The 25345-nt window shown below is 33.2% G+C and overlaps 1 protein-coding gene across 1 annotated transcript; it reads left to right on the forward strand.

The window, feature by feature from the left end:
* The first annotated feature begins 369 nt into the window (after positions 1–369).
* Positions 370–25345, forward strand: LOC139498377 (uncharacterized). Its single transcript, XM_071286761.1, has 4 exons — positions 370–934; positions 2472–3100; positions 21626–21713; positions 23874–25345. The coding sequence occupies exons 1-4, from the start codon at positions 598–600 to the stop codon at positions 24119–24121; spliced, it is 1302 nt and encodes a 433-aa protein (XP_071142862.1). The 5' UTR covers positions 370–597; the 3' UTR covers positions 24122–25345.

Genomic DNA, 25345 nt, shown 5'->3' on the forward strand with positions numbered 1-25345 from the left:
TGTAACATTATTATTTTGAATATTATAAAACATTTGGATTTTTCTTCTCTCTCTTCTTTTAGCTCATGCAGATGCGCAGGTATCCAATGTAAACACAGTAAATCTTCAGATTTGCTGTTCAATGTTTTATTCATTGACGCCAATAAGGACGTATGATTCGCCGAAATCTCATTCTTGTCAAATGATATGTACTTGTAGGTGGGATAACCGGAGTGCTTATGTATTCCTAATTCTTTTACACTCCTTATTCATTGTCAATATTATTTTCCCATTCGACCCACTTTGCACAATCTGTTTTATGGTCCTGAATATTCATTTACAGTTTGCTGCTGTGTCGACAGACAATCAATCGAATTTTTGCAACTGAACGTACATTTTAACATCCATGTTATTTTATGTATCGAAAAAGGCTATTTATGATTCGCAGTGACTGGAAATCCCAATTAAATAAAAAAAAAATTATTGGTTAGCAACCACAACTACCAACTAATTAAATACTGGCCTATTAAAATAACTTTATTGTCTGTATTTTAATTATTTGTTTCAACCAAACACCAATCAAATTGATGGAATCGTGAAAGTTGCAAATATAATATCATGTTATTTCGAGACGTATCAACTGACTTAAAAATGAGACATTATATTTCGTTTTTCACAATATTTTCCTTTTGGGGGATAACAGGTGGAAACTTAATTTTAGTGGATATTTACAAAAAGGAACATGTGTTCAGCGATGTTTTGTGTAATGATGGAAAATTAATAACTCTCAATAGTACTAGATCAGCATTTATATGTGCTAAAGTTTGTGCTTTAGCTTTAACCTGTGTCTCGTTTTTCTTCAACCAAAATGGAACCTGTCAACTGCATAATATAAAGGTATCCGACACTGTGGATTGTATTAAGCATTCGGGTACATATTATTATGTACGAAAAGGTTAGTTTCTATGCATTTTTTGCTCAAACTTTCTTATTTTTCGACACATGAATCTATTTGATTGAATTTTATTTAAAAAATAAATATTATTACATTTTTTGTTTTAAGAAAAGTTTCACAAAAGTAATATCAATTTAAACTAAGACAAGCTGTTTGTTTGAATTCATCACCATTTGTTAAAATTTATAAAAAAAAAAACACCAGTAGGATTGGATTTTTTTGTAACAATATATAAGGTACCTCAAAAGTTGGCTAAGGTTATAAGATGTAATAAGTTGCTTACGTTTAAGTATTACATTATATATTTGAGAGTGGCAAGGTGACGTGAAAATCAGTTCACTACTGTGAAGTCGGTATGGCAGAAATTGTGTCCATTTATACAAATAACAACAGACTCATGATAAGCGGCGAAGAAACAAATGAAATGTCTTGAGTAAGACCTGGTCGGGTATCGAAAAACAAAGTGTTCTTGATGCAAGCATGACAACATGAGACCATAGACGCGCTAAAGAGATGAAATGTATATACTCACATTTCTTTCGTGTTTTTAATATGAAGATTTTGTATGACTATATATACATCTATCCAACAGAGGATTCAAGCAAACAAATATAAAAAAAAAGATGTGGTATGATTGCCAATGAGACAACTCTCCACAAGAGACCAAAATGACGCATGAATTAACAACTAGAGGTTACCGTACGGCCTTCAACAATGAACAAAGCCCATACCGCATAGTCAGCTATAAAAAGCCCCGAAATGAAAATGTAAAACAATTCAAACGAGAAAACTAACAGCCTTTTATATGTACAACAAATGAACGAAAAACAAATATGTAACACATAAACAAACGACAACCTCTGAATTACAGGCTCCTGACTCTGAACAGGTAAATACATACATAATGTGGCGGGTTTAACATGTTATCGGGATCCCAACCCTCCCCTAACCTGTGACAGTGGTATAACAGTACAACATAAGAACAACTATAAAGATCAGTTGAAAAAGGCTTAACTCATCAGATGAACAAAAATACAAAAAGACCATCGTACTGCCATCAACAATGAGCAAACCTATTATGTATAGTAAGCTATAAAATGCACCCGATATGTGTACAAAACAATAACCGAAAAAACAATTATGATGGTGGGGCTCGTGTTTTTTAGTCTTTCGTTTTGTTTAATATTATGTGTTTGTTTGTCTTGTCTTTCTAAGCCATAGCGTTGTCATGTTTTGTTTTCGATCTTTGAGTTTGAATGTCCCTCGGGTATCTTTCGCCCCTCTTTTATGACAAATAGCAAACATCGATAACCACTGAATTACAGGTTTCTGACTTTGGACAGGCACATTTAGAATATGGCAGGGTTAAACATGTTTATAAGCGTTTGCTATCTTTAACTGGAACCGTGTGTAACAACACAGTATAACAATAAACTTAAAAGTCGGTCGTTATAATATTTATTATGTTATATGTTGTAATATATATATAAAGCTTTCGGAACAAACTTTTAGATAAAGTAACTTTTTTCACTATTAGGTTTTATACCTGAAACGACAACTACTGCAAAGATAACAACAGCCTCTGCGGATCGTATACCTGACGCGACAACGACTTTAAAGATAACAACAGCTTCTGTAGATTTAATACCTGAAACGACAACGACCCCAGAGTTAACAACAACTTCTGTGGATCTTATACCTGAAATGACATCGACTTCAAAGATAACAACTTCTGTTGATTTCATACCAGAAACGACAACAACTTCAAAGATAACAACCGATTCTGTGGATTTCATACCTGAAACGACAACTTCAAAGATAACAACAGATTCTGTGGAGCTTATACCTGAAACGACATCGACTTCAAAGATAACAATAACTTCTGTTGATTTCATACCAGAAACGACAACAACTTCAAATATAAAAACAGATTCTGTGGATTTCATACCTGAAACGACAACTTCAAAGATAACAGATTCAGTGGATTCCATACCTGAAACGACAACAACTTCTATAGATTTTTTATCAACCGAAACATCGATTCCGACGTCCCAGTCAACAAGTAGACAAGTATCATGTGACCTAGACTGGATATTGGTGGGTGCCAGCTGTTATCGAATTACGCCTCCAGATACTATTACTAAGCAGCAATGGAAAAATGCGTCGGTAAGGTGCAAATTTAATTGATTTATCATAATTGTTGTTTTGAGCTAAGAGGCAAATATTTAAGAAGCGTGGAGCGACCAAAAGAGAACAAAACCAAAACACTTGGTCTACCGATAATAGTCTTATTAAAACTCGTAATTAACTCGGGTGGGATCTGAATATCTTTTGTTCTTATTTTCTAGATATTCAAAAATTTGTTATCATCGATTGGAATATGAAATTTAGAAACTATTATTCTACATTGAGGTCAAAAGTTTCGTAGTGATATACCTTCGTGGCTAAATTTTAAGTCATTGGAAATACTGAGATAAACGGTTTTTTTTCTTTAAAATTATGTAGGAGAAGATAAAACAACCGAAATACTGCTAAAGCAATGTGTGTTCTTAAGGGAAAAAAAAATAATTTAAGAACAACAGTTTTAGCCAATCCTCGTGAAACATTATCATTGTTTACTCTGAAATTAAAACGATCTCCTTTACTTAATATTGTTTATCGCAGATCGAAGGTAGTTTTTTTTTTTTAATTTTCCTCTATGATCAGTAAATTGCTTTAAACCAGGAATTCTAACCTTATTTTGTACACATACGTATATTGGATCTACGTATTTGGAAGGGAAAAATGACTTTATTTACAAATATGAAATTTTAATACATTTGAATGGTAATCGATTAGTTTGGAGAGTTTTTAACAAGTATTACCACTTAACACACCCTTTCACCTAGCATTTGAGATAATAGTCAGTAACTGTGGCGCTTTGGAAAACATATTAACATAAAAGTTCAATCAATATTAACATAGAAAAAATATATATTTTATTTCACTTTTGTTATAAGCAAATAAATCATGTAATTGCAATGCACTGATAATTTAAATAAGATGTGAAATATATGGAACTGTTTGATGTCGCGTTCAATGACTTTTGTAGTGAATTCAATGAATAACCAATTACTCCAGAACGAAAAGACAAAATGTTCTTTGTTATGACTACTCGTTTAAATGAGGTACCAAATATTAATTCAAAATGTGACGTCATTTTAATTGCCGATGAGACAACTTTCCTCCAGAGACCAAATGACATAGAAGTTAACAACTCTAGGTCACTACGTCCTTCAAATATGCGCAGAATCCATTACACAAAACAAGCAAGCTATACAATGCCCCCACATGAGAAATGTTAACTTGGCAAAAAACAAAAATTCAATGCGAAGCCTCAATTATTTTTTTACGTTCACGTTAACTTTGCTTTTAAAATATACTACACATAACATATCTATTCTTTGAGCAAGAAAAACAATTACATGTCACTACAAAATTTTGTGTTGACGAAATGGGTGTCTGGAGTCGATTCGATTACTGGCAGTCTTAGACATTATATTCGTATTTTTTAAATCATTTAAAATTGAGAATGAAACTGAAAAATGTGTCAGAGATAACAATACGACCAAAAAGACAAAAAACCAAAGCCAAAGCAACAAATTGATCTTTAATACAACGAGAAAATCTCATACCCGGAGGCGGGCATCCGATGGCTTCTTGTTTATACTTTTTCGTTCTTTTCTTCTTTTTTTTTTTATCTCTCATATCTGTTTTATTTCGAGTTACAATGTATCATAACTAAATTCAGGAAAGATCCATCGAAACAACATCTGATACAAAAATGTTAAAATCACAAAACATGTTTAACCCCGCCACAGTTCTGCGCCTGTTCCAAGTAAGAACCCTCTGTCTTGTGTAAGTCTAGTAAGTTTTTTAAAAAAAGTTTATTTATATGTTTCGGAGGTTTAGTGTGACGTCCATATTTGCTGTTCTTTTTTTTAGTGGGCCATCTGGATAAGCTCATAGATACCAGAAGCCCGCCTTTGGGTTCGCTATTTTTCTCGCTGTGTTGAAGACCCATCGGTTTTCTTCTCTTTGGTCTTTTGTTTATCTCTTTCCCACATTTTCGTTTCAGTTAATTTTATAAAAAAAGTGTTTATTCATTAAATTAAATTACAGTTTATGACCAAACTTAGTAACGACCCGTCTAAATTTCATTTTATTGATAAACACTGTTATCTTGAGGATATTTTTTTTTGTTCTAAATAATCTGCCGAAATTAACCCAAAAGGAACATACTTTATATAAATCAAATGTAAACGGTATTTGTTAACCGCCCTTTCCTATCTTTAGATCTTTCAGTTTTACACAAGTAACTCCACACTAAAATTCACGACAAAAGGGACGACTTTTTGTTACTTTGGCACCATCGTACGGTGTTTACATATCACAACTCATTCGCTATGCCTGTGTCAGTTGGGACGGTTCATTTTATGTCAATGAACTTAATCTATGTATTACTGTTCAATCATTTGGTTAGAATTTCGTTACTATAAATCACCTGAACCTGTACTAACGTCTTCCATAGTGACATATATGTGGTTCTGAAGTTTGGTTGAAGAAAACTTATTTCAAACGGGATAAAACATTTTTACGGAGATGTTGTTTATCGTGGTCAGAAATTCAGAAACGAGTCAACAGTAATAAAGGCAACAGGGGTATACCGCTGTTCGAAATTCATAAATCGATTCAGACAAAAACAAATCCGGGTTACAAACTAAAACTGAGGGAAACACATCAAATATAAGAGAACAACGACACAACAGAAACACATCAAATATAAGAGAACAACGACACAACAGAAACACACCATTAAAATGTAACACACACAGAACTGAACTACAATATAACAACGGCCATTTTCCTGACTTGGTACAGGACATTTTAATAAAAAAAAAAAATTGGTGGGTTGAATCTGGTTTTGTTGCATGCCTAACCATCCGCTTTAATGGCAATGTTAAATGTACATTAAAATGACAACATTCCATGATAGGACTACAATAAAAATAAATGGGATAATATATAAGAAACAAACAAATAACAGCTAACAAAAGGTGCCAGGTTTAAAATTTAATACGCCAGACGCGCGTTTCGTCAACACAAGACTAACCAGTGACGCTCTGATGAAAAAAGTTCGGAAGCCAAAACACAAGTTCTAAAAAGTTGTGTCATATACGGCTAGGGTTGTCTGCCTGGGATAAGAACATTCTTATCATTTAGAATAACTCATACTTTTGCAAACAGTAATTTTATATAAAATGACTATATATTAGATATAAATGATAAAACTTGTGACTAACTACAAAATAACAAGAATGTGTCCCCAGTACACGGATGCCCCATCCTCACTATCATTTTCTATGTTTAGTGGACCGTGAAAATGGGGTAACATCTCTAATTTGGCATTAAAATTAGTAAGATCATATCATAGGGAACATGTTTACTAAGTTTCAAGTTAATTGGACTTCAACTTCATCAGACACTACCTCGATTAAAAACTTTAAACTGAAGCGGGACGAACGGACGAACGGACGCACAGACCAAAAAATATAATACCCATAAAAATGAGGCATAAAACGGATAGATGAATAACCTAAACCTGCATATAACAAGAATGTGTCCTCAGTACACGAATGCCCCACTCGAACTATCATTTTCCATGTTCAGTGGACCGTGAAATTGGGGTAAAAACTCTTATTTGGCATTAAAATTAGAAAGATCATATCATAGTGAACATGTGTACTAAGTTTGAAGTCGATTGGACTTCAACTTCATCAAAAACTACCTTGACCAAAAACTTTAACCTGGAGCGGTACAGACGGACGAACAGACAGACGGACGGACGGACGAACGGACGCACAGACCAGAAAACATAATGCCCCTCTACTATCGTAGGTGGGGCATAAAAATTCACAGCGGCGTAAGCAAAATCGATAAACGCACAAATTTAAATGAGGGACGAACAATACCAGAGGGACAGTCAGATTTGAATTTCTAAATATTTCCCAACAAATAGCATAGAATTCAAGATTAGGTTTGTAATGTTGATATACCATTTATTAATAACAATGAAAATTACAATACGAATTAATATCAATTTGTGGTAGTTATAAGATAATTAATTTAATATCTAGCTATGTCGGTATTTCTTCTAAATCAAACTGTAAACCAAACATATCGTATATAGTCCAGCTGATTCGTGCATATTTTTTAAATAATTGTGGGTTTGATGATAAAAGCATGAAACTTTGCACAAGGGTAAACATGTATATTGTGGTCAATTTAGGCTATGGACCCACTCTGAAAAATTCAAAATGGCGGAAATTTTCAAGATGGCGGACAAATGCTATAAGTTTCACTAATTTGTAAAAAAAAAAGAAAGCAAAGAGATTTGAAACTAAATCTTTTTAATGTAAATACAACATAAGCAATCATTTCTGATAAGTTCTATCACTATTTCGAACTATTCAATAATTTTCAAAACTGGTGGACATTTTTAAAATGGCCGCCAAAACAAGTGAAATGGACAAAACTAAAACTTTGCTTCAAACTTCAAATATTTCTTTTTCTATCAAATTGTACTTCAAACACATTCTTCAGTATTTACACTTCGTCAGTTGTCAAATTATATCACTAATTGATTGGCCATCTTGTCTCTTTCACTTTCCCCACCAAATTTACAAAGTGCTATACATGCAGCATGGCCTTCACGCATTTGCAACGTCCACGACATTCATTATCAATTTTACAGCCACACTTTATCAGCTCAATACAACAGGCTGAAGCTTGTTGCAAGTATGTCCAATAGGGTACCCACATCTGTGTTTTGTCTTTCTGCCATCCACATTCACTCGGTGAACCTGCTTAAGGATAAGGTTCTAGACATTTCCCCAAACAAAGGTTTGACATGTTAACATCTTGTTTTGTGTGTTCTAGTAAAGCAGATACTGATGGAGGAATGTTATCTATTGCCTTTCCTTTCCTAGTGAATAGATCTTTCCGTGCATCGTTCACCTTCGTACATTCACCTGTACCAAGTCAGGAATATGACAGTTGTTGTCCATTCGTTTGATGTGTTTTATTATTTGATTTTGCCATTTGATTAGGGACTTTCCGTTTTGAATTTTCCTCGGAGTTCAGTATTTTTGTGATTTTACTTTTTGTTTTATCATACATCCGTATAACATTTTCCTCTATCTGTAGCATGAAATTGGAGATAACATAAGTTGATGCTGTTCTACATAATGTTGCAAACACAGGTGTGTCCCATGCAATCAAACGACGATACTTGATCACAACCTGTAAAGGAGTGAAAGACTTAAAGTCCCCATGACCTTGAAGGTGGAAGACTTTTGCCGATTTCATAAACAGCTAAATATCTGAACCCCAACCATAAAAACAATCCAAAACTGATTCACCTCAATTTCATGGACAACAGAAAATGCAATAACTATGACATCCGTATCAACAGACCGAAATATAACTCGTTGTTATCCTTCTTCTACAGCATCATACACATGCAGCATCATCCGTGTATCTGCTTCTTTGTGTGTGCACGGTGATAATTTACTTATATCTTTTGGTACAGTCTGCATAGAATAACAGTTCCTTTCGTAGTTATCACCTGTTTCTGTTCATCAAACTCTTTTGCTGAAGCTACCAATAGTTCAGCTAAATATGTCATGTATGTGTCCCAGTTTCCTGGTACTCTTGAATCTGGAAGGACATGTCTTCTCACACCTTTGCCTCTTTTACATCTTGTTGAGGCTTTCAAACTATTCGAGAAGTATTCATCCCAAACTACATCAAGTCGACTTACAAAACGCAACTAATCATGTATGTAAGGCATGAAAATGTCGTTGAAATAGTCTTCAATAACATAAATGGTACCAATTTTTTTGGCAACAGATGCGCATTTCGACAATCAATGTCTCTTCAGTGATGCAATGTCTTTCACGGGGTTTTAACATAATAATTATTGCTGCACCAACTATGACCAAAATATCTGCATTTGGTGCGTACTCTTGCATGTGAAAATAAGAACATACCTGTACTCTACATTCAATGCACTTGGTATCTCTGTAACATCACTAATCATCGGACCATGAACCGTTGGTATTTCTGCTGGTTCTTTTGGACGATGGTATAATTTTTTGGTAAAAGTTTCAGGTTTTCTCTCTTTGATGATGTAGTATCATTAGGTATGGTTGATTTCTCGACACCCTCATTTCATGGAATCGGATGCTGAAAAAGTGAAATGGCAGTGTCATGCAACGAACCGTCAGCAGTTGTCGAACTCGGGTTATGGTCGATATTATCCACGGCTGCAGTTGTAAACACACCACTCCGAAGTGTTGCGGGAACCACCACATTTTCATTAGCAAATGCCCCACGGATGGAGATGCCAAGTGCTGTAGATAAATGCATAATTCTGTCATAGGATAATGATAAACCTAAACAGTACATTTTATCAATTAAAACCTCGATTCAGCATGCAGCAGAAGGCCTAAATATATTGATAGAGGTGGTTCTCGCTAGGTTGAATGGAATACTTTGGATGAATCCTTCCGTCTGCGAATAGAGGAATTTAACTGAAGCAGCTGTGAAATAGTCAGTGTCGTCTGTGCTTCAATGGAATTGCTGGACTGCATTACAATAGTTGGTCCACCAAGGATCATTCCGACAAATGCTTTTAAACATTGTGGAACAGAGTTTTGTTGACAGCCTGTCTCTATGTTCCTTTGAATATAAATTGCATTATCATCATGCTCTTTCGCACTATCTGTGCAGCTTTAGACAATATCATTGCCTCATCATCGTAGTTTGTTTTAGATGCCTGTTTGATTGCAGCACCAACATCATCGTAGACTAGTAGAAGCACGTCTCTTCCTTGTTTAGGGTCTGCAAGTCTGGGATAGCTGCAAGAACTCTTTTGTTTAGTTCAGTCAAATGCACTCTTCCAGATGTGTCTACTCTAAACTGTTCTATGCGAGAGGTATACATCCTCGTTTAGTCTGCTAATTTGAAAACAGGAATGACATCAGAGTATATGCGTGATTCTTCTATGTACAAAACTATCTTCGCAAGTACAATACCGTGGATACGGTTGTCTGAACTTTCATCACTAATTACCTTTAGTGGTCTAGCTCTATTATATAAATTGGTCAGGCACTTGAAATTAGAAATTGCTTCTTGGAAATCATGTCTCCTGCATTTAGTTTTGCCAAAAGTACTGTATATTGCAAGTCGAGTGCACATTTACGTACATGTTTGTCTATTTCAATTGTAGATGCTTTGTGTAGATCTCCTAAAGGCTCATCACAGAAAAAACAATCTTCGGTCATTGTCATTGTTGCAGAGCCAAAATGTTGTCGTGTTATTCTACTTGTAGTCCCAACCTGCTCACCACTTTATCCTTTCCTCTTCTGCTTTTCATGCCTTTCAATCTTTAATTCTGAAAATTTATTTCTACATGTTTTGTGCCATTTTGCATTGTGCAACTGCTGAGAAATGGGAAATAGATAATTGGGAAGTTAAAATCGTCCCGTTTATCTGGTAAACTCGTCGATCTTTTAAATAAACTTATTCTAAAAGTTACAAATTAAACACTGTAACTAGATCTTTGAATTATCAAATCTATACCCGTTCCCCCGTAAGAAGGGTCCAAGTAACCAAATGGAAATAAATATTAATGTTAGCTTCATCATTTTTAAATTAGAGTACCAACAAAAAATGGCACTTAATTGTGAACACTTTCCCCATCATTAAATGCTTTTCATGTCAACACAATAACTTTTTGAATATAACATATTAATTTAAAAACTATCCCTTCCTTATTTCGTTAAAAGTGTTTTTAAAACAGGAGTAATACTATACAAAAATATGAACAACAGATTTCATCAATTAATGCTGGATTCTTACATATGAATTCAATTTCCTGTGTTCTTTTCTGTCATTCTACCAATATGTTACTATTGTCGTTCGTAACGATTATGTTTTTTTCTCAAAAAGTAAAATGAAAGTGGTCGAAAGTAGTCTTCAAGTGAACGTTTTCTAAATCATTTTTAATCATACCTCTGTCCAAGGTCGGGAACCTGATGTTTAGTGTTATCGAAAGGTAAAAAATATCGTGAACCGAAATCATCAATTGGAAATACAAACTTTAAAATTCTGCAGGATTTAGTCGAGGATTATGCCAGGCAATGGACTAAGCGCGAGAAGGAAGACTCTTTCCGAATGGATTAAGGCCGTGAGGTCGAATTTATAGGTATTGACAATCACTTGGATACCCAGCATATACCCTCACGACACTTACCAAAGAGAAAATCCGGGATAATCATAGGTCTGTTCTATGTTCCTTTGGAATTTTAACCAAAGATGATGATCTGGATCTTCCATCACTGTATATTGGATACCTAACTGCATAAGTGTCCTTACAAACAACGGTATATTGCTGGGTCTTCCAAGTGCTCCACGAAACCTCTTTCTAAATTATTAACATCTTTCTTATCAGCAATCAAAGACTGGCTTCAAAGTTATTGTGAAACTGCCTATTCTAGAGGTGGCGTGAATCAGATATGGATACTTAAAAATTCCAAAGATCTTTTAGAGTACATACAATCTAACTCTCTTTCATCTTGTAAAAGTATTAAAACATTTGACTTTTCTACACTTTACACAAGTATTCCACATTCCAAACTAAAAGACAAATTGATAGAGTTGGTATTGCTTTGTTTCATAAAAAAGAATGGCCAACGAAGATACAAGTATCTTGTATTAGGAAGGGATAAATCCTACTTTGTAAAGGATCACTCTGAATCAAACAAAAAATTGTCTGAAAATGACATTATCAAGATGCTTCATTTCTTGATTGACAACATATTTGTTACGTTCGTAGGACGTGTTTTTCTACAGACTATTGGCATTCCAATGCCAATGGGAACGAAATGTGCCCTCTTCTTGACGACTTCTTTCTTTATTGTTATTAGGCTGACTATATACAGGAACTTCTTAGGGAGAAAGATAAGAAGTTATCAATATCCTTTAACTCTACTTTCCGCCATATAGATTATGTTCTTTCACTAAATAATTCAAAATTTATGTTGAACGAATCTATCCCATTGAACTAGAGATAAAGGATACAACAGATACAGTTAAGTCGGCCTCATATCTTGACTTACATCTAGAAATTGACAATGAAGGCGATTGAAAACAAAACTTTACGACAAAAGAGATGATATCAGCTTTCCAATTGTGAACTTTCCATTTCTAAGTAACAATATTCCAGCAGCACCTGCTAACGGTGTATATATCTCCCAATTGATACGGTATTCCCGTGCTTGCATTTCCTATCATGATTTTCTTGATCAAGGAAGCTTTTAAATCAAGAGTTCCAAATGGTGAAGTTGAAATCATCACTACGTAAATTTTACGGACGCCATCACGAGTTGGTTGACCGTTATGGATTAACCGTTTCACAAATGATATCGGATATGTTCTTTACGTCGTAACTACAATCCCCTTCCCCTTCATGAATGTGACCTACCGAATGAGACTATTTACCGGATTTGTTATCTCATAAGCAAAACGACGAGTGCCACATGTGGAGCAGGATCTGCTTACCCTTTTGCAGCACCTGCGATCACCCCTAGTTTTTGGTGGGGTTCGTGTTGTGTATTCTTTAGTTTTCTATGTTGTGTCATGTGTACTATTGTTTGTCTGTTTGTCCTTTTCATTTTTAGCCATGGCTGTGCCTGTTTATTTTCGATTTATGGGTTCGACTGTCCCTCTGGTATCTATCGTCCCTCTTTTGTTGATGTGGTTCGTAGGTAATTCTCGTTTCTCGTATATGATATAGATTAAACCGTTGGTTTTCCCTTTAGATTTGTTTTACTCAAGTCATTCTCGGGGCCTTTTATTGCTTGTTGTTTGATGTGAGCCTAGGCTTCCTGTCGAAGAATGTACTTTGCAATTGACGTATAATATTTTTTCATTTTACAAATTGTGACTTGGATTGAGAGTTGTCTCATTGACACTCTTACCACATCTTCTTAAATCTATTGAAAGTTTAATTATCGTGTTAAATATGTCTGTGTTAATCTTTGTATACTTTCAACCCTTTATTTAATCGCTATTAAAATCTAAAATGGTGGAATAAAAAACAATCATCGAGTACAATTTAAAATAAAAACTTCCATTTATACAGGAAATCGCTAATACCGTATAGTATTTCTGGAAAAATGTGACACGCAAAACGATCATTTTGTCATTTAGGAAGTTAAATATAACGATTGAAATTGTGCATGGAATGCGAAATTTAATTGATTTAATGCAATACTAGTTCAGGTCGTGCCATCTTCTACATTAACCGTATTCAATGTAAATATCCGAAGAATTTCCATTTTAAAACTATGCAGCTCTAATGTATTTTTCTTTGAAGTGTTTAAGCTTCGAGATAGTCGATTTTTATTTCTTCAACTGCAAGATGTGGGCATGTCTTCGTATTAATAGAGATTAACGGAAAGTATCGGTACCGACTGTTTGCAACAACTTTGACACGTAAAATAAAGAAGATCGTCTCAAAATTAAATCAAAGTACTGAGGTACTGAGCATCGGATGACCGCAAGTTCTTGTGGATGGCCCGACAAGCACTTGTCTCAGAAAAAAAATCACATCTCTATACCTGAAAGTGAGTTTAATGTACAGATATAACTTTTTTCTGTGACAAGTTCGTGCGTGGATGATAAATAAATGACAGGGAATTCAACCTCAACGTTATGACTATTATATTGTAGTGATACAAATCAGATTTTTTTGTTAAATAGTATATTAATACTTGTATATCACAGTTACATGTATATATAATTTTCATGCATTTGTTTATTAGTCTTTTCTACTATATTGATAATAGTGCAGTGCAAGTGCATGGTGGACACTGTTCTGTAATAATATCGTTTTTCTTATAGAATGGATTTTAGTAGGCATTCGTATTTTCCAGCAAAAATGTTTTATCATCCATGTAGATTTATCATTTGATGAGTATTCATTGAAGAAATGAATTTATAACAAGCGATACGAAATGTTAGTTTGCACTTGATGATGTCTACGTATTAATCATGTGCATTGATCGATTAAAAACCCAAAACGAAAGTTACTAAATGTAAATCTAGGCGATAGCATTACACCGGAATGCCCTATCGGTCATCCGCTGTAAAATTAAAGTATTAAAAATTAGCATTATGAGGTAAAAGTTTAAAAATATGATTTTAATACAAAACTCAATTAGCGTGCCATTATAAAGGTGTTCTATTGTTTTGCTGACCTGTTAATTGCTTGATGGTGGGATGCCCATTTGGTTAAATCTTATCTCTTGGCCACATACACACACTCGTCCGGAAATGAAAAGACTCGCCTTCGTGTAACGATGTATGTCGTTTTTGGTTATCTAAGCATCCTCTTTCACTTGACAAATGGTCCTTCCTGGACAAGCACAATTGCGTATGGATTGCGTGGTAGTGATGATGACCGAACAAAATACCTAGTTTTCTCCTCAATTTGTTCAGAGCCAGCCACTACACGAACATCTAAAAATACCTTTCAAATATTGGAATTCATGTAATAATTTAAGCTTGAATTGTGGCAACACTTACATCGAAACATGATAATAACAATCAAAACCATGGTTAGACGGATAAGTTCAAACCACATTATATACAAAATGACACGATTTTTATAGATATGATATGAAAAACGCATATTTCAAATAGGAAAAAAAATCGAAATCAAATATATCAACATTTGTATTCAAAAATTTGATATCCAAAATATTTAACAGGAAAAACGATTTGAGCGTGAAGCTGTCACATATATAAAGTTATATATAAAATACCAATTTACAGGGCATGGGCTCGATAATAAGTAGGCTCGTTTCGTTTGTATTTTAGTTTAGACGCCATCTATTTAACTATCGAGTTGACCTCCGAAAGGTAAACGATAAAAACATAAAAATAGATATAAAAAGATTGCGAAATCGTGCAATTGCATTTTTCTAGGTTCGTTTAATTTCATATTATAGATTTAAATATATGTAAATCATCGTGTTTACCTGTATAAGGATCGAATCAGTCAATACAATGATTTACCTTTGTTTTACTTTCAGTGTCGACATTCTATAATTGAGTTCAGGAGTGAAACTATATCAATACTAAATTAATGAAAAAAGACGTGTATCGTTTACAATGGTTCTATATTTGGACGCTAATGAACCTTTGGTTCAATTTTGTGGTGTGTATATATCACTTCTTGTTCGCAATGTTCGTTTTTTGAAGTCGAATTTTGGTTTCATTGAACGTAATTTATGCATATCTGGTAAACTATTAAACCAGGGATTTCGTCAACCGAAATTATTTAAAACCTTTATCAAATTATGTCATAAATATAAATATTTATGGTTAAAAAGTTTGTCTGTGCTTGTAGAATTCTTATAAAAAAAAGGTTACCACATCTTAATGTGAACGGTAATCTATAATACTAAAATTACGACGTCCAATTTATCAGCCGGCATCACGTTAAAACGATGAATCAAATAATTCAACTTTATTTATAACTAATAAAGTACAATGGTGTAGATTAAAAATTACACCACTCCAGACCCTTTTGTTTTCCAGATAATTAATATTGCCAATAATTAACAAGTTCCGGGTCGAATCCGATACCGATACCAATTTAGTATATTCACCTGTTACTTTAACCTTAATATGTACGTTCCGCATCTGACAGGCGCACCACCAAATGGTGTATTTGATTTTGCTTTAAACACGGGTCATAATCACAGGGTCGACACAACTAAATTCAATCATTGTCAAATTGTTCCCTATTGTAGTTTTTTTAATTAGTAAGACTTTCTAAGATAACAATACGAATACTAAAAATGTGGACTTAACTTGAAATAAGGCGTATAGGTACAGTTTTCAATTTGTTAGCGGGCATGACGTACAACAGCGAATCAAAGAATTGAACTTTATTGGACAATGCTGTTGATTAAAAATACTCAATTCAAGGACCTGAATATTACCAATAATTGAAGAGTTCTAGGTCGACGGGTTCAAACAGAAAGATTTGAAAGCAGAGAAACTGTATCTTATAATCGGCACGACTTTTATCAGATGATAATACCAATACTAAAATAAGGCTTACGCATAGTTATATACTTTAATTCAGTCACGGACCCGCGATATCACGGGTGTGTTCTAGTATTGTTTATAAAACCCATCAATGTAGATGTGTAAACTCACAGAATAACTTACCTGTTTTTTGCACAACTTTAAGGAATTTTTGGTGCTCAATGCTATTCAACTTCGTACTTTATTTGGCCTTTAAAACATTTTTTTGATTCGAGCGTCGCTAATGAGTCTTTTGTAGACGAAATGCGCGTCTGGCATATGTATAAAATTTTAATCCTGGTATCTATGATGAGTTTATTTACAACCAAAGGGTTGGTGCAACTGCTTGTGGAGATTTATTTCCCCGAAGGTATCACCAGCCCAGTAGTCAGCACTTCTCTGTTGACTTGAGTTATCATTGATATGTTCATAATAATAAATTAACTGTTAACAAAACTTTGAAATTTGAAATACTAAGGCTTTTCTACTTTAGGAATAGATTACCTTAGCTGTTTTTGGCACAACTTTTAGGAACTTTTTGTGCTCAATGCTCTTCAACTTCGTTATTTATTTGGCCTTTTAAACATTTTTGTATAAAATTTTAATCCTGGTATCTATGATGAGTTTATTTACAACCAAAGGGTCGGTGCAACTGCTTGTGGAGATTTATTTCCCCGAGGGTATCACCAGCCCAGTAGTCAGCACTTCTCTGTTGACTTGAGTTATCATTGATATGTTCATAATAATAAATAAACTGTTAACAAAACTTTGAAATTTGAAATACTAAGGCTTTTCTACCTTAGGAATAGATTATCTTAGCTGTTTTAGCACAACTTTTATGAATTTTTGGTGCTCAATGCTCTTCAACTTCGTACTTTATTTGGCCTTTTAAACTTTTTTTGATTCGAGCGTCACTGATGAGTCTTTTGTAGACGAAATGCGCGTCTGGCGAATGTATACAATTTTAATCCTGGTATCTATGATGAGTTTACTTATTGTTTCATTGAATTAACTTATTCTTAAAGGATTTCAATTTAAAACAGCAGTAAAATATTTTAATACGATTTTAATCGGCACTGACATTGATTTTGTTTTTGAAAAAAAATTAAACATATACTATAAAAAATATATTGCTTTATATGTAAAGATATGCGAACATGGGACTATTATACTTTCTTTTAATCAATATACTGTATCCCAGTGCAAACAAGATACTTTATCCTATCGGTACTGTTTACTTGTATTTTTGCATTGCACAAGGTCATGCGTTTCTTAGACTGTTTATGACGTCTTTACACGTGAACCGCTGGATGGGTACTGAATTCATTCTTGATTAAATTCATTAGTAGATCGGAAAGTAAATAAATTAATAAAATAAATTATCCGTACTTGCCTTTTGACAGATTATTGATTATCGTTTTGATGTGATTATTATTAAATGAAATATCAACAGACTGGAAACATGTCAATGTCTTCTGCATTCAAAAAACTGGAGACAAACACAATGCCATAAATTAAAGCCCAACAGCTTATATGCATATTTTCAAAATAATGGAGCATATATTAACTAGTAAAATAATGTAACACCTTGAAAAACAACAATATAATTATACTATCTATAATATGGCTTTCGATCAAAACGCTCATTTGAAGCTCAATCAATAATACATTTTATACAGAACCAGACAAAAGACATCAAGAACAACATACAATCTGATGTCATTGTGATGGGCTTTGCCAAAGACAAAGTGTTCTACACATTCCCTCGCGAAGGGTTACTGTATAAAATACAAAAACGGCATGGATAATACATTGGGTTGATTGATGATTTTCTACATAAACGTAAATAAAGGCAACAGTAGTATACCGCTGTTCAAAACTCATAAATCCAGGGACAAAAAACAAAATCGGGGTAACAAACTAAAACCGAGGGAAACGCATTAAATATAAGAGGAGAACAACGACATAACACCGAAACGTAACACACACAGAAACGGACCAAGCATCAGACAAAACACCACGAGAATAACAAATATAACAAGAAAACCAAATACATGAATTTGGGATAGACAAGTACCGTGCCACGTCTGATCTAAAAGAGTCATGCTAGATGAAGATTAATCAGAGAAAATCGAAGTAACATCTGGTGTGCCACAGAGCACTGTCCTTGGCCAAATTGTACTCCTTATTTATATCAACGATTTCCCAGAATAATAACAACATGGCACGGTAAGGTTAATTCTTTTTTACCTTGTCAAAATCATCAATAGAAACACCAAAACAAAAATGATGCATCAATACTACAACCGGAATTATATTCAACGGCAAATAGAAAAAAAGGTTGGTTGGTGTGGTACCATTAAGACAAATGCTCTATACTCAGAATCACTCAAAAAAGTAACCATTCAACGAGACTACATCGTTAATGGTCACACTGCAAACTAATATCTACTAAATATTTAGGCATGACCATGACCATGCCAGTCAGATCTTTAATGAAACAAACTCGGTGACCGATAGCTGTTGTCTCATTAGCAATCAAACCACATCTTATTTTCGCATGTAGATAATATAAAAGCAAATGCATATCGACCGATACATTTTCTAAAACGTTACCTAAAAGTATCTTTCAAACAAAAAAATCAAAGGGTATGCAAATCATAGTTCGACTCAAGCTTAAACGCAGCCGTTGTTTATGGAGCCCTCACAACAAAAATCAAAACAATCCAATTTAGGCGGTTTAACGAAGAGCTGTCCGCTATACATATAACATATACCACAATACCAGCTTTGTCTCAAATATGAATATCTACTGTGGCCCACACCACGAACGGATAAAAACTAGACTAGAGGTATTCTATAAAATTATACTTCCTCGTTTAGCCATCTACACTAAGATTTTCTTATTTCACCATACAGCAGACCAAGATATAAACATTCTGCATTCTCATTTTATCTGCAATCAAAAGAACACCTCCTACCAACATTAAAATAACAAATATCTATACCTTTTCGTTCACATAAATATTCTAAGCACTGCATTACATGTACATAGTTTTACCCAAAAACAAATACATACCAAGGTAATAATCCACACACAAATAACACAAACAATAAATAAATCGGTACAATATATTTTATTTTTCTGTTCGTAACGTAATATTGCTGAAAAATGACCGAGGAGGAAGATAGATAGATATATCATGGATAGATATCCAAATAATGATCGCTCAACTATATATGTTTTGGGAAGCGACTAACTGTACGCGATGTACCATGTGCTATTGCGCATTATCTGTTAAAATTAGCTGATTATTTTTCTGAACGTTTTCCATGTGATATTTCTATATACAAAAAAAAAATACTTCCAGTAATAGATACTAACAAAAGTTGACGTTAATATCAAAGGAATATTCATTAAATCATTAAGGTTTCAATTGAAACTCGAGTCTTAAAAATAAAACCAAAGTATACTCTGAAATATACCATTCCAAGCTGAATTGAAATATATCCTTTAATAATGTTATATAATGTCCCACATGTTTTGTTTTATTATTTCCCTTAGGTTTTAATAGTAAGGATTTTTTCAAGGCTGTACAAATAAATGTAAACTGTAAAGAATGCGAAGAAAATTAGTTCGTTTCAAATTACTAGAATTTAAAAAACTTGCATCTCATAAATACGTAATTAATGTTTCGACAATAATTATGCTATTGCGACGTTCATTTATGTATACGGTTTTATATTCGTTTGCTTAGTCTATGCTTATATTTTGTATTAGTAATACAATAAATTTTTAAAAAATGAAATAAAAAAGGACGTCAATAAATACTGCATAATATATAAAATTAATTTTCCGAAAAGGTGTATTGTCAAGAATGTAAGTTAATTTATTTTGAATTCATTTATTTTTATAGCTGTTTATTCTTACAGCATTTAAATCTTGGCAAATTGGTGCAATTTTCAAAAATAAACAAGACCAATACGTTATTTCTGCTATGACAAACTTACTGCTTTTAATTAACATATTTTATATTTTATTATGTCTGTTTAGTTCACGTATCATTGTAAATATAACGGAATTTGATGAGACTGTCATCAAAGTGAGAGGTTTAGCGCTTTAAAACCAGGTTTAATCCACCATTTTCTACATTTGAAAATGCCTGTACCAAGTCAGGAATATGACAGTTCTTTTCCATTCGTTTTTGATGTGTTATGTCATTTGATTTTGACATGTGTTTATGGACTTTCCGATTGGATTTTCCTCTGAGTTCAGTATTTTTGTGATTTTACTTTTTATAAATTGATTTGCTTTGAAACTAGTATCAATAGAGGTTTTTATTCCTCAAAAATGAGAAACTGCATACTCTATCACGATAAGGCGTTAAAGAGTGGTCTATTAATGACTAACTATTCATGGCAGAGGTGGAATAGTGAAATTGAAAATCTAATTATTATTTGAAGTTTATCTCTGTGTGAAGCAAATTATTATGTGTTCTTTGTTCTTGAGCGCGAAAATAACATACAAGACAATACCTCTCATATACTAACAGCTATTATGAATACTAGATTATGCTCTCGAAAGAACAAATTTCTTCAATACATTCAGGTTAAAGAAACACTGAATTAAATATTAGAACTTTTTATATTAATCACGAGGAAAATGAAAAACCCCAAGTAATAAATGAATAAAATAGTGAAGGCATAACAGGTAAATTATTATTGTACGTAACTACAGTATCATTTTTGTAATAAAAGTGGTTCTTCATCATCATTACTTACTTGCAGTCAAATATTTCAAATCAAAAGGAAACATTTTTTCTTGATCAGTCATGGACCTTGGATTCACGTTTGGGCTTTTCTTTTTTTTTAAGAAAGCAACTGTTTTTTTGCAGAGGGTGAAATTATGTTTGTCATGCAAGTTCACCTTTTACGACCCAGTTGTATGTACTAAGTAAGTGATAGCAGTATATTTGCTTGGGGAAACTTAAAGGATTTTATAGATGAGAATGAACATATCATATTGATCCAATGCGTAACACAATTGCATGCATTCGAACCTGAAGCAAAGGAACAGCTCTTTAACATGTCTGCTTTTCGGGGTAGAGTGATACCTACAGGCTATAAAAAATGAATGATAGAAGAGTAAAATGGAAAGAATTCAATGCAACTATCAATTACCATCAGTGCATTTTTTTTATAAATCGAGGAATATGGCGTTTGGTTTTGTTGCACTTCGGTGTTCCTGTTGTTCCTTTGTTTCCCTCTTATAGTTGATGTGTTTCCCTCAGTTTTGGTTTGTAACCCAGATCTGTTTTCCCTTAATCAATTTATGACTTTTGAACACCATCCAAATTCATTCAACTGTTGAAACTCCATTTATTGAATGTGAATATCGTGTCAGATGAAGTACTAGTAATCAATAAGTGTTTATAACTTACAAATATGTTTTAACTTATTTAATAAAGAGATCTAATTGTATTACAGGAAATTTGTAAAGATAATGGTGGTTATTTAGCAACATTAGAAACAGCGGAAGAAAATCAGCTAGTAAAAGATTATGTAGGGACTTTAGGTAATTTAATTTAATTTATTATCACATTTCGTTTAAGTACTTAAAAGCTAATCAATATCAGCTAGAGGATGACTCAATTTCGATAGGATTATTTGTATCGTTAACCTACTGGGTTCCTAGTTATAATCTCAATGTAGCCTGGAATCCTGGTTGATTGCTCGACAGTTTAATGGTTTGACCAGGATGCCAGATTTATCCCCATGTTCAAGATGCGACTTAATAATTTGCATGTAAAACAGTTTATGAACTATAAAAGAAAACGATGAGAGTGAAGAAAAGAAACAAAATATAAGTATTAGCTGATTTTGTTAGGAAACGAAGACTCCAAAGTCTAGAAAAAATAAGAGTTACTCAATAGTTTTTCTTTACTGGACAGCTTCATCGGATGTCAAATTTTTCACTGTGAAGGAAATGAAAAGATTTTTTTTTTTATTAATTATAATTGTGTAAAAGAATTTTTGCTTACTTGTTTGGAGTTTTGCATCTTATAAATTTATAGGATCAGAATATTTTCGTAATAAAGCAAATTTTTTGTTGAACAGCCTGTCCAAAAAATTCCAAAGTATCATGTCATTTTTTTTGCAAAGACTACTGTACTATACAATAATGCGTTGCAGACAATGCGTAAAATATAAAAAAAAAAAAAAAAGTATATGTATTATTGCGGAAACTCAAATGGGCCGTAACTCTTATTGTACCTCAACTCCAATTTTTCATCAGATTTAACGTACAGTAATAATGTCAATCTAAAATCCTCTTTCTCTAAATGGACTGGCTAAAAATATAATGATACATTCAGTCATTAGACCAAAAAAAGTGCAGTTAACTATTTTTTAAGCACTCTCCTTAGCACATGGTACAATTAACTTCCGTATTAGTTTGATTACAATAATAATTGAGAACATGGCGGAAAATTGTTTATAAAGCTTGTGAACAACTATTCTATCAAGATATCCAGCTTCCATAGGTAAAATAACAGAAATACCGAAATCCAAGGAAATTCCAAACGGAAAGGCCATAATTAATGGGAAAACCTAAAGTTCAAACACATCAAACAAATGGATAACAATTGTCATATTCTTGATTTGTACAGGCATTTTCTAATGTACAAAAATAGGGTTACACCCGTTAATGTTTAATCTTAATTAATATAATAATAAATAAATAAGTCAACAAAGAAAAGCTGAAAGGCATATAGACAAACCACATTAGCGAAAACGGAATACAATAATTTAGCACAACGACGACGGGATGTATAAGTACCGAGCCACGTCGAGTGGATATTATTGTTTGAAAGGTAAATGAAAAATTCGATTAGGAATAATACAAAATATTTCGAAGTGTGGTTGAAAATATGAAAATAGAAATATTAGCTTAATTATGAGAATTAATATATTTAATATGTATACACTTATAAATCAATTGATATATTTCCAGTGAGTGTCCGTAAAAGCGTTTCCACTTTAATATTCCAACGAGGTCCTTTTAATTTATATCACATGTTGACAACGAGTAAAATGGCACAAATTTAGTTTATGTAAATTAGAAGATGTGGTATGAGTGCCAATGAGAAAACTCTTAATCAAAGTCACAATTTATAACAAATTACAAATTTTAGGTCAATGGCAAGACTCATAGAATGAGTATAAGTCAGACTAGATACCGACGGACATATCGTTTACATAGTAACAAATAACAAGGGTCCAATAATACTTCTTTGGTGAATTTCATTTGTGACATTAATGAGTTTAGATTCGACCTACTAATATTAACAAGCTATTTCTTTTTAGATAGGTATGACTCGAACTGTTTTAGATTATTAATCCCGATAGATCTTTATTAACTATAGTTGTAGTATGTGGTGGGCGACATTGGCAAAGGCTTACATTTCATTTTAATTTGTATCCTCGTAAAAGCAATAGCCATAGTCGAAAAATTAAGACAACGGCTGCATTTTAAAAATACTTAAATTTAAAGAGGAAAATTAAATTGCCAGCAAATGTGTATCAATATATGAATATTTTTTTACTCTGTGAAAAAAAAAAAAAGATCTATGAACTATGTTTTTCTGTATGTCCAACTCTCGTAAATAATACAGATTTTTGACCATGAATGTATATTTTTATATTTTTTTAACGGACAGAAAATTTGTTCTTTTAGGCAAAAAAGATTATTTTATCGGAGGATCTGATCTACAAACTGAGGGTACGTTTCTTTGGGAACACAGTGGTGTAATAGTAAATTTACACGGCAGTGGATTGTTTTATGACTGGATGTCGTTAAATCAGCCTGATAATGGCAATGGTAACCAGCATTGTATGATACTTGCTGGACGATACGGTCATATGTGGAATGACGTGCAATGTACCGTTGCAAGAGCTTTCATTTGTGAGAAAGATGCAGCATAACAAATTGAATAACTGCTATCATGTATTGCCTAAAGTATTACCACTTGTTCTGGTTATAATTTTGTCTTGTGTATGCCCCCGTCGCGGCGGATGGGGAATTAAGTTTCATCCTTGTCCGTGTGTATGTACGTCCAAAATTTGTTTTTGTTTTTAACTTTAGTTTGACTCAACCAAATTATATGAAACTTATACACAATGCTTAATCCACAAAGCACAGAACAAGTTAGAATTTTGGTTGCCTTTCTTTTGATGTTCTTGCGTTATGTCCCTTTATATCTTAAATTGCAAGCGAGTGCAACATCTGTGTCTGAGAGACATTCTCCATTTATGTTTTTTGTTTTCTTTCCGCAGATAAAATTTAAAGCTTGTGTTATCAATGTACTTTAATAGTTAGTTGTCTTTGTTAAACAATTTACTACGCCGCATTTTTGCGCCTGTCCAAAGTCAGGAGCCGCGGGCCTTTGTTAGTCTTGTATGATTTTTAATTTTAGTATCTTTTATATAATTCGGATTTAGTATGACGTCCGTTATCACTGAACTAGTATACATTTTTGTTTAGGGGACAAGCTGAAGCACGCCTCCGGGTGCGGGATTTTATCGCTGCATTGAAGACCCATTGGTGGCCTTCGGCTGTTATCTGCTCTTTGGTCGGGTTGTTGTCTCTTTGACACATTACCCATTTCCATTCTCAATTTTATGTCTCTTCACATTCACTGGTTATTAAACTATGGAATTTATCACATGGAAATCCGGTCACTGCGTTAATTAAGTGAAGAATTAATAAAGAAAAAATAATATTGGCTGACAATTTTGAGGCACTCCATTGTGCATATTTTTTGGAGTATGGCGCAAATACGAAATGTGTTTTGGTCTACGTTTTTACTCCCCAAGAACCTTTGTAAAAGAAACATTCAGTTCTTATATAAATTTATCCTGGACAAGAAACTGAACATAATTTTGTTAACTTTGTTAATTTTTTAATTTGTTAATGCAAACTAAAACTTCCTTATAACAACCTGTTCCTGTTTTTATAATCAAATAAACATTCTAAAAAGTAATTAATCCATATTATTTGAATGATGTATTATTGTTCGTTCATATGCGCTTTTGTAATTTCAATTTTATCACTTTGTATTGTTTACAATTGTGTGTTATACTGCATTTTTATTGATCTGCATTAGTTGGGTTTATTATTACAAATGTTTATTAAATATAAAGTTATAT

The sequence above is a fragment of the Mytilus edulis genome, chromosome 1 (assembly GCF_963676685.1).
Source record: "Mytilus edulis chromosome 1, xbMytEdul2.2, whole genome shotgun sequence".
Classification (NCBI taxonomy): domain Eukaryota; kingdom Metazoa; phylum Mollusca; class Bivalvia; order Mytilida; family Mytilidae; genus Mytilus; species Mytilus edulis.